The sequence below is a fragment of the Euprymna scolopes genome, chromosome 2 (genome assembly GCF_053919585.1).
Source record: "Euprymna scolopes isolate OS-2025 chromosome 2, ASM5391958v1, whole genome shotgun sequence".
In the NCBI taxonomy this organism is placed as follows: Eukaryota; Metazoa; Mollusca; class Cephalopoda; order Sepiida; family Sepiolidae; genus Euprymna; species Euprymna scolopes.
Window position 1 is genome coordinate 138052221 of NC_136483.1, and position 11874 is coordinate 138064094.

The following is an 11874-nucleotide window of genomic DNA, read 5'->3' on the forward strand; positions in this document are numbered from 1 at the left end:
AGAGCCACTTCAACCCAGCCAGTATATCGATCCGCGTACACCATAAAATTTCTACCTTGTATATCGACGAAGTCGACCAACACTTGTTGGAATGGAAATTCTGGGTCCGCTGGAGACGTTAAGAGTTGCCTAGGCTGAGATGGTGCGATTGTATTGCAGGTGTGGTACTGGGACCTGGTTTGTTTGACGTTGGCATTTTATGCTAGTCAGAACAATCGTTGCTTTGCATTCACTAGCATACCATTTATGCCTTGTGTACGGAGTGAAAAGATCCTAATACCACTGAATCTTGGAACACAGTTGATACGTGTAAGCGGTTCATTGTGGCCTATACTTAGTTAAATTTAGCTTTATTAAAAAAGGGGGGGGCAGAGGGTGAAAACTCTTCGTAAAAATTTTGATATAACCGATGCTTATGAAATGTTAAAAATAGGTATTCTTGGCATTTGGGCCAGGAATAAAGTGAAGTATTTGTTCTGATATTGATTCACCTTTTCCGTTCTTGGCCAGTAGCGGAAAATCCTTAATGACTTAGGAAAATTTTATTTTTGTTCCTATCCAGATGCCCCTTTTGGGGAGCTGGATTTTCCCCACATTAAAAACCAACCTTGTGTCTAACTCTGCCCTCATGGGTGGGGGCAAGTAAATAGGAATAATCATTAGACGCGACTGACGCAAAGTTCTCTGAATTTCAACATTTCTTTTTTGAAGACCAATTATATTGGTTGACGTCAGACAACATAATATGATAAAAAATTATAAGTAATAAAAATATTTTTATGTTATTTTTTCTTTATCTATATATCATTAAATGGGGAAAGTTTGGGGTTAAAATCAATGTATTATAATGTAATAGAGAAAAGGACATTTAATGTATTATATAATGTAATAGAGAGAAGGATTTAATACTTTTTTGTCAAAAAAAAAAATGGCAGCATCAGACATACGAAAATCAGGACTGGAAAATATGAGTACCAAAACGAAGTAAAGTATTACACTAAAATATAAAAATAATTTATTTACAAAATTGTATTTCATTTCAGTTTAACTCTGCTTCGTTTTTATATAGGTCAGTATTTCCGCTCTCTTAGACTCGATTTTGTAAAAATTATTGTAGCATATTTATAAATTTCAAACGTGTTTTTTGACGAATATATGCGTAATAATAACTAGATTTTAACCCGATATGGTTCTTCATTTAATAACATTAAAAAAACATGTTTCGGATACAAAATTCTGCATCATCCGTCATACTCTCCAGACCTTTCACCTAGAGACTACCACTTTTTCAAGCATCTCAACAACTTTCTGCGTGAGAAATGCTTAAAACCCCTAAGCGATATCAAAAACACCTTCAGCGACTTCATCGCCATCATAACGCAAGATTTTTACATTACTGGACTAAATTTATTTGTTTTGCGTTGACAAAAGTGTATTAATTCTGATGGTGCTTATTTCGATCAATAAATTTTTGATTGAGCCGAGATATATTTATCTGAATTTAAAAGTTAAAAACCGCAAGAACATTTTTTGCGTATCTGATAGAATTAAATGCAACACAAAGCCAACTATTTAAGAAAACAATCACTATGTCCGAAAAAGCTCAATTGGCTTCGTATGAGGTGGCAGGAATTATTGATCTTAAATCGAAGTCTCATATTCTTGCAGAATCATTGATCCTTCCAGCTTGCAAATTAATGATGAAAATTATGATAGATAGAGCCGAACAAGAAATTAGCAAGATCCCTCTTTCGAACAATATAATTCAAAGAAGGATTCTTGACGTATCTGATAATATTGCAGAGAATGTAATACCCAAATTTCAAAATAGTTTTTTTGCTCTACAAATCGATGAATCCATTGATATCAATAATCATGTAGAGTTAATTGCATTTATGCATGTCATCGATGTTGATGTCATGATTAATCAATTGCTGCAAACAGTTACCCACGACTACAAAACTTCCAGATATTTTTGATACAATCATAATAAGTCTAGAAAAATATAGATTATCATGGGATTTATGCGTGTGAATATGTACCGATGGAGCACCATCAATGGTTGGTCCTGTTAAAGGTTTCGCATCTTTAGTGGAAAAAGCAGAATCCTAACTCATTGTGTTTTACACAGAGAAAGTTTTAGTTTCAAAGATAAGACAAAATGAACTAAAGGAGGTGCTGATTCAAATGATAAATTTCATAAAAACTCGACCGATGAAGTCCAGAATTTTTGAGTTGCTGTGCAAGGATATGGATTCTCAATATGTTCGTTTACTATTGCACACAGAAGTAAGATGGTTGTCGAAAGGAAAGGTGCTATCTCGCGTAAATGAGCTTCAGCAAGAACTATTTTATTTATTTTATTTTTATAATGAAAAACTTATTGATTTTATCAATACCTGAAAAATGAATTATGGATACCCAAAGAGTACTTAAGCGAAATATTTGGATATTTTAATAGTCTGAACAGCAATATGCAAAGCAGAAATGAAAACATTCTTACGGCAACAAATAAATTAATTACTTTAAGAAGAAAATTGCAATATGGAAGAATAAAATGAAGGTAGACGATTAAAATATGTTTTCATCAGTTCGCAAAACCTGCATTACCGAGATGATTCGCATTATTAGTGAACATTTGACATGTTTAAAAAATAAAACTGAAGAATATTTCCCCTCAAACAGCATTGAAGAATTTGATTTGATTCGCAATCCTATCCTAGATTTTTCGAGTATTAATCTTTCCAATTTTGAGTTAAGTGAACACAAACTGAAGTACACACAACTGCCATTGGACGCCTTTTGGATGTCTGTTGTTTTTTTTTTTACAAGGTAGTCACCACTTATCAAGGCCCGGAAGCCACTCGGGGATAAGGGTTATTGCGTGTACAGTGCGTTAGTTTTGGAGATCTGATAAAGTGTCTTACTTAAGGAGGCGGTTCATCAGGAACTTGTTCACATTGGACTTGAAGATATCCAAGTTGTAGTCAGGTGGGAAACAGGCAAGCGGAACAGAGTTCCACAGGCGTGCACTTCTAAGAAAGAAGCTTTGTTCATGGAATCTACGTTTTGATTTTGGCACAGATAAGGAGTGGGGAAAATTTTTGACAGTGGTTTCAGCTAGACGGGTGTTTTCCGTGAAAGATTGGCGAGGGGGGACCAGAGATTGGAGTTCAGACGAGCACCTGCCATGGTAGTAACGATAAAACAAAGACAGGTTCGCAACGTCTCTCCTGTGAGAGAGAGGTTGGAGGGAAGAGAAAAGGGCATCCCCCACTAGGCCACGAAGCCTATTTTGTAATCTGTCAAGGCAGTATAGGCTATTTTTAGCAGCTCCTGCCCAGATGTGGCAGCAGTACTCCATCCTTGGACATATTTGGCTTTTATACAGATAGAGAATAGCATCAGGGGTGAGATATTTTCTGGGGCGATAGAAGAGTCCTACCATTTTTCCAGCGATCTTGGCAACTGACTTGATGTACGTATACCATTTCAGGTCAGGGGTAAAGGTCAAGTCCAGAAGCTTATCAAAATATGGAGCTTCCCCTAGGCGAGAGCCACCCATATCAATTGATGCCAGATGGGGATCAGAGCGTTGATGATGTAAAGATAGGAACTTGGTTTTAGATGAATTAAAAGTAACCAGACACTTCCTCCCCCACTGAACCACACGCTCAAGATCAGAGGAGGGAGAATCTGAGTGAACTTTGTCATTTACGGCCTTTGATATGTTGCCATAGATGGTCGTGTCATCAGCATATATGTCAACGAATGATTTAAGCATGTGTTTTGGGAGATCATTGATGTATATCAGGAAGAGAGTTGGGCCTAGGATTGATCCCTGAGGGGCTCCAGCATTAATATTGATGGCATCTAATTTCTGCCCATCAACTACTACTCTTATGAGCCTATCAGAGAGAAATGGTTTTATGATTGAGAAAACATTTCCAGTTATACCGTAGCTGAACATCTTGTGAAGTAGGCCCTTATGCCATACCTTATCGAATGCCTTTGATATGTCAAGAGCAATTACCCTAGAAAGGAAGCCTTTGTCAAGAGATTCACTAATCCTATGAGATATAACTGTTAGCACATCTGCGGTAGATCTTGCAGAACAGAAACCATATTTCGTGTCACTAAAAAGGTTATTTCTGCTGAGGTGGTTGACTACTTCTCTATTTAATATGGATTCCAGCAGCTTACTCATAACACACAGGAGACTTATTGGTCTGTACTGAGAGGGAGAGGACTTTTCACTTGAGTTCTTAAATACAGAGCATACTGATGAGGTTTTCCAGGGTGTTGGGAAGCACTTCTCTTTAAGGCAACGCTTAAAGAGTTTTGTAAGTATGGGGGCAAGTTCTAGTTAAAGCTTTTTCAGCACTATAACTGAAATGCCGTCAGGGCCAGTTGCTTTACTGGAATCAAGGTTCTTGATTAGCTTGGCGACATCACACACAGATATTTGTATGTTGCAGAGCGTGTTGTCCATTATAGGAGGAAATACGGGGATGGCCTTCGTCGCATAGGGTAGCATTAGCAGCAAAGTTCTTGGCAAATAGTTTGGCCTTGTCTGATGCTGACGAGATGACCTCAGGTCCATTGATGATATTTGGGATAGAACGCACGCTTCTGTCCAGGATCGTGTTTGCTATTTGCCAAAACTGGTGAGAACTAAGCCGCTGCTCAGCTACTATGGATTTAACGGACTGAGCATATAGCTCTCTTGCATTTTTTATTACTCTTTTGCAGTGGTTGCTGGCAGTCCTGAAAGCAGCTTTAGTCTCAGTGCATCTATTACGTTGGTAGCTATGGAAAAAGTGATTTCTGTGCGCGATGGGGCGATGGAGAGAACCATGTCTGGCTGTTAGGTTTTTGTTGGAATTTTTGGATGGTATGAATCGGTCTATGCCTACAATTAACCATTCGGTCAGGTCTGATACTATGGAGGACACATCTTTTTTAAACATGGAATGCAGGGGTAGATCGGATATAAGTGTACGGAAGCTATCCCTGTCAGCGGTAGAGTATCGGTATACAGTACGATGGAGAGGTACATCTCCAGATATTGCATTTCGTTTATATCTTAACTGATACAACTGCGTGGTCGGAAGATCCCAGAGGAGACAGAACGGAGCTTGAACATAGCTCAGGGAAAGTTGTGAGAAAAAGGTCTAGGAGGCTAGCATACTGACTGGAGGTATCGGGCACTCGGCTGGATTCGTGGATAATCTGGGTGAGGTCATAGGCAATGGCAAAATCATGACAAAACCTCCCCTCATCATCTGTCTTGGAAGAGTGGGTCAGCCATTCCGCATTGTGGACATTGAAGACACCACAAATGTGGATGTTAGCTGAAGGGTGAGCAGACAGGATGTGGTCAATTTTTTTAGATATGCTCTTAAGGATAGTAACTCCACTGTTGTGGGGGCGATAGAGAGCGAATATAAATGCAGTGGTGTAAGCAACCCGGAAGCACATATAAGGTAAATTAGGGTCTTCTCTGGAGATATCCCTACCACAAAGAAAGCCATCTTTAATGTAAGCACATATTCCATGTCCATGGCGATCTTGGGGGTCAGATTTAGATGTCAAGTTAGAGTATCCTTTAATTATGAATTCGTCAAGGGAAGCGGTCGGCCTAATGCCAGTTTCACTTAGGAAGAATATTTGGTTTCGTCACCTGTAATTGGGTTTCAACCTCTGGAAGGTTGGAACGTAGACCACTGATGTTGGAGAAGGAGACATGGTAGTAGGGGTCTACATTGGAGAATGGTGTTCTAGGTTTACACGTGTTATTTTTTCTGGAGGTATTTCATGTTGAGGAATGGGATTTGTGGAACAGGTCGACAGACGTGTTAGAGCAGGACAGAGAGTGAAGATAAGAGAGAAAAGGAGAGGAAGTTTTTTTTTGTTTGTTTTGTTTTTGTGTGTGTGTGTGTGTGTGTGTGTGTGTGTGTGTGTGTGTGTGTGTGTGTGTGTGTGTGTGTGTGTGTGTGTGTGTGTAGCCATGATAAGGTAAAGCCGTAACAATTACCCACTAGTATGGCATCGAGAAGCCCCACTCGAAACTACTGCATGGTCCAGAGTCCATTCACCAAATGGCAATACAGCAGCCCCAGCATTTTGCACCTGCTGATAATTATCTAAACTCGAATGTAAATTAATATTAAGCCGATTTTACAAATTGATAATAGTTAATTATTGGATTTTAATTAATTATAAGATGCAACTCTAATGATTTAAACTCGATAGATAACGACAAACTTCCACCCATAATATGGGAGGAGAGATTATCATCAAAAGTGTCCTGAATTGTTAACTTAGCACCGGACTTAATACTTAGATATAAATAAGTCACTTGTCCCCATTCCCCTCCTCCTCCCCCCCCCCCGTTGTTTTTTTTTTTTTTTTTTTAATGGAGAGTATGGAGAGTAGATAATACAGTGGATGTGTTATCGGCAGCTCCAGTAACTCTCGCTTCTCCTATTTTGTCATTCAGTCCTCTTTCAATGAGTGATTTTTCTGACAAAGGGTGAAGAAAAAGCTGCTTAAAGGTCGGTAGTACTTGGTGACCAGTAGTTTGAGATGTCGGAAATTTTTCTGTCTCTGTCTGTCCTTGTGGCCATGTCATTAGTAAGGGTGCTGGAGGTAAACGTTTTGTCTGGGCTGACGTTATCCGCCTGAACCTTGGATTAACCACTAAGGAGGCTGTCCTTTCAGCAGGCGCAAAGTACTGGGACTGCTCTATTGCCATTTGGTGAGTGGATCTGGACCATGCGGTAGTCTCTGGTTGGGCCTCTCGATGCCATACTAGTGGGTAATTGTTACGGCTTTACCTTTTCGTGTGCTACAAAAAAAATTTTCCTGTCTTTTTCTCTCTTACTTTCCTTCTCTGTACTGCTCTAACCAAGTATGCCGACCTATTCCACAAACCCCAAAACCTCAACATGAAATATCTCCAGAATAAAAACTCGATTAAACCTAGAACCCCATCTTCCAACGTAAACCCCTACTACCAGGTCTCCTTCTCCAACATCAGGGGTCTACGTTCCAACCTTCCAGAGGTTGATACCCAATTACAGGAGACGAAACCGGACATATTATTTCTAAGTGAAACTGGAATAGGGCCGACCACTTCCCTAAATGAGTTCATAATTAACGGATACTCAAATTTAACAGCTAAATCTGACACCCAAGATCGCCATGGGCATGGAATATGTGCCTACATTAAAGATGGCTTCCCGTGTGGCAGGGATATCTCTAGAGAAGATCCTAATTTACCCTATATGTGCTTCAGGGTTGCACTTGCTAACACCACTGCATTTATATTTGCCCTCTATAGGCCCCACAACAGCGGAGTTACTATCCTTAAGAGCATATCTGAGAAAATAGACCACATACTCTCTTCACATCCCTCGGCTAACATCCACATCTGTGGTGACTTCAACGTCCATAACGTGGAATGGCTGACCTATTCAAATAAGACAGATGATGAGGGGAGGTTTTGTCATGATTTTGCCATTGCTTATGACCTCAGATTGTTCGCGAACCCACCCGTGTGCCCGATACCTCCAGTCAATATGCAAGCCTCTTAGACCTTTTTCTCTCAACTTCCCCTGAGCTATGTTCATGTTCCGTTCTTTCTCCTCTAGGATCCTCCGACCACTCCGTCGTATCAGTTAAGATAAAAACGAAATGTAAGAAGCCCCCAGACGTACCCCTCCACCGTACTGTATAGTGATACTCTATGGCTGACTGGGATAGCTTCCGTACATTCATATCTGATTTACCTCTGCATGTTTAAAAAGGAAGTGTCCTCTATAGTATCAGACCTGACCGAATGGTTAATTGTAGGCATAGACCAATTCATACCATCTAAAAAATTCCAACAAAAACCTAACAGCCAGACATGGTTCTCCCAAGAATGTGCTGCTGCTATCGCGCACAGAAATCACTTTTTCCATAGCTACCGACGTAATAGATGCACTGAGACTAAAGCTGCTTTCAGGTCTGCCAGCAACCACTGTAAAAGAGTAATAAAAAATGCAAGAGAGCTATATGCCCAGTCTGTTAAATCCAAGGTAGCTGATCAGCAGCTTGGATCCCACCAGTTTTGGCAAATAACAAATAGGATCCTGAACAGAAGTGTGCGTTCTATCCCAACAATTATCAATTGACCAGAGGTCATCTCGTCAGCATCAGATAAGGCCAAACTATTTGCAAAGAACTTTGCAGCTAATTCTACTCTATGCGACGAAGGCCATCAACTCCCCATATTTCCTCCTATTACACATAACAAGCTAGGTAACATACAAATATCCGTGCATGAGGTCGCCAAGCTAATAAAGAACCTAGATTCCAGTAAAGCAACTGGCCCTGATGGCATCCCAATTATAGTGTTAAAAAGGCTTCAACACGAAGTTGCTCCCATACTTACGAAACTATTTAAGCGCTGCCTTAAGGAGAAGTGCTTTCCGACTCCCTGGAAGACCTCATCAGTTTGCCCTGTATTTAAGAATTTAGGTTATAAGTCATCTCCCTCTCAATACAGACCTATTACAGACCTATAAGTCTCCTGTGTGTTATGAGTAAGTTGCTGGAATCCATATTAAATAGAGAAATAGTCAACCACCTCAGCAGGAATAACCTTCTTTATGGTTTCCGCTCTGCAAGATCTACCGCAGATGTGCTGACGATTATATCCCACAAGATTAGTGAATTTCTTGACAAAGGCTTCCTTTCTAGGGCAATTGCTCTTGACATATCAAAAGCCTTCGACAAGGTATGGCATAAGGGTCTACTTCACAAATTTCCAGCTTCGGTATAACTGGAAATGTTTTCTCAATCATTAAATCATTTCTCTCCGATAGGCTCATAAGAGTAGTGGTAGATGGACAAAAATCGGAGGCCTGCAATATAAATGCTGGAGTCCCTCAGGGGGCAATCCTGGGCCCAACTCTCTTCCTGATCTACATCAATGATCTCCCTAAACACATACTTAAATCATTCGTTGACATCTATGCTGATGACACGACCATCTACGGCAACACATCAAAAGCTGTAAATGACAAAGTTCTCTCTGATTCTCTCTCCTCTGATCTCGAGCACGTAGTTCAGTGGGGGAAGATATGGCTGGTTACCTTTAATGCATCCAAAATCAAACTCCTATCCTTACATCATCAACGCTCTGATGCCCATCTGGCATCAATTGTGATGGATGGCTCTCGTCTGGGTGAGGCCCCGTGTTTTGACAAGCTTCTGGGTTTGACCTTTACTCCTGATCTGAAATGGAACACGTACATCAAGTCTGTTGCCAAGGTTGCTGGAAAGATGGTGGGATCCTTCTACCGCTCCAGAAGATATCTCACTACTGATGCAATTCTCTATCTATATAAAAGCCAAGTACGTCCAAGGATGGAATACTGTTGCCATATCTGGGCAGGAGCTGCTAAAAACAGCCTATCCTGCCTTGACAGAGGACAAAATAGACTTCGTGGCTTAGTGGGGGATGCCCTTTTCTCTACCCTGCAACCTCTCTCCCACAGAAGAGACGTTGCGAGCCTGTCCTTGTTTTATCGTTATTTCCATGGCAGATGCTCGTCTGAACTCCAATCTCTGGTCCCCCCTCGCCAATCTTTCACGATAAACACCCGTCTAGCTGAATCCACTGTGAAAAATTTCCCCCACTCTATATCTGTGCCTAAATCAAAACGCGGATTCCATGAACAAAGCTTCTTTCTTAGAAGTGCACGCCTGTGGAACTCTGTTCCGTCTGCCTGCTTCCCTCCGGACTACAACTTGGATGTGTTCAAGTCCAATGTTAACAAATTCCTAATGAACCGCCTCCTTAAGTAAACACTTCAGCAAATCTCCACACTAACGTAATGTACTTGCAATAACCCTTATCCCCGAGTGGCTTCCGGGCCTTGATAGGTGGTGATCACTGTGTAAAAAAAAAAAAGGACGGCCTCCTTAGTGGTTAATTCAAGGTTCGGGTCCTTGACTATCAGGCGGATAACGCCAGACCAGATGAAACGTTTACCTCCAGCACCCTTACTAATGACATGGCCACAAGGATAGACATAGGAACAGAAAATTTCCAACATCTCAGGCTGTCGTCCTATAGAGCAGCTTTTTCTTCACCCTTTGTCAGAAACATCACTCATTGGAAATGAGAACTGAGGGACAAATAAGAGGAAGCGAGAGTAACGCGAACTGCCGATAACGAATCCACAATGCGTTGTCTAAGTTCGTCGCTTTAATTTGAAATTTAAGATATTTGAAGATAAATTACCCTCCCATGATTACGATTGAGAAGATGTAATAAATATAGGTTACTGTAATTTCCATTTAAGAGTTCATTTTTTCCTTGTTCCCAAGAGACACTTCAAACAAAGAAATTATGACAATTTATCACTGAAATAATTTTAAAGATACCCGTCCCGAGTTTCCACGTGTTCAGAGATTCATTAAACTGGTTTCTTTCTTCTTTGCCAAAAGGCATCTATTACGTTGGAAAGTTTTTCACTCACTGACACTTGTCATTCGAGTTTCGCTGCTATAGTGGAAGTGGGAGAATTGGTTATGGTGGGAGGGATCTTTTCGTTTATATTTATAGAGAGAGTAAAGCATTAATCCTAATTTTTTTTCCTCGGGGTGGGGGTGAATATTCTAGACATTTTGCATTTAACGTCCGACTGAAATAAAATATATTAGACAAAATTAATTCAAATAAACAGTATAATAACATTAATCCTAAAATTTTTTCCTCGAGGGGGGGATATTCTAGACATTTTTCATTTAACTTCTGTTATAGAAAAGTATCCAACTCTATGTAAAAAAAAGCCATCAAATCTTACTGCAGTTCTCAACTTCGTACCCACGTGAACTGAGATTTTCTTACCTAAACAACATTAAAAAAAAAAATTTTAAATTGAAGAAGAGTGAAGAGTATTCCCTCTCACATTCGTCCACATATGGCAGCAGTAGTAAAGAAGCACCAGACACAACTGTTCCACTGACATTCACCTTATTATTCTATACTGAATACAGGATATGTTTTATTCATGTGAATAAAAATTTTCATTATATAATAGTCTTTATTATTATTATTATTATTATTATTATTATTATTATTATTATTATTATTATTATTATTATTATTATTTAATTGCAAAAAACTTTATGAATGGAAAATATTCATTTTTTGTGATAGGTGTGCCACGAAAATTTAAAGATCTCAATAGTATGCCGCGATGTAAAAAAGGTTGGGAAGTACTGCCATAGGTTGCGGTGTCGTTTGCATAAATGTCTGCGAATGAATGTGATTTGGAAGATCATTCATAAAGATTAGGAAGAGAAAGTTTGGCCCAGGATGGAACCTTGAGGGACGCTAGCTTTAATACAATAAGTTTATGATTTCTGCCCATTAACGACTAATCTTATAAACCTATCAGAGAGGAAGGATTTTATATCCGAGAGGACATTTCCAGCTGTTTCATAGCTGGTGATCTTGTGAAGTAGACCTTTATGCCATATTCTCTCAAAAGCCTTTTATATGTCAAGAGCTATTGCTCTAGAAATGAAGCTCCTGTCGGGAGATTCACTAATCCTCTATGATATTACAGTTAGTACATCTGCTGTAGATATCGCAGAACGGAAATCATATTGCATGACACTGAGCAAGTTATTTTGCTGAGGTGATTGACCAGTTCTCTGTTTAACACAGATTCCAGTTACTTACTCATGATGCACAAGAGACTGATTGGTCTGTACTGAGAGGGAGATGAACGATCTCCGAAATTTTGAAATATGTGGCAAACTGACGAAGTTTTCCAGGGTTTCGGATAGCATTTCTCCTTAAGGCAACAG

General features: G+C 39.7%; 1 protein-coding gene across 1 annotated transcript; it reads left to right on the forward strand.

Annotated features, from left to right (window-relative positions):
- Positions 1-1589: 1589 nt before the first annotated feature.
- Positions 1590-1979, forward strand: LOC145240477 (protein FAM200A-like). Its single transcript, XM_080103974.1, has one exon. It carries the CDS (start codon positions 1590-1592, stop codon positions 1977-1979), a length of 390 nt encoding a protein of 129 aa, XP_079960100.1.
- The last annotated feature ends 9895 nt before the right edge of the window (positions 1980-11874 follow it).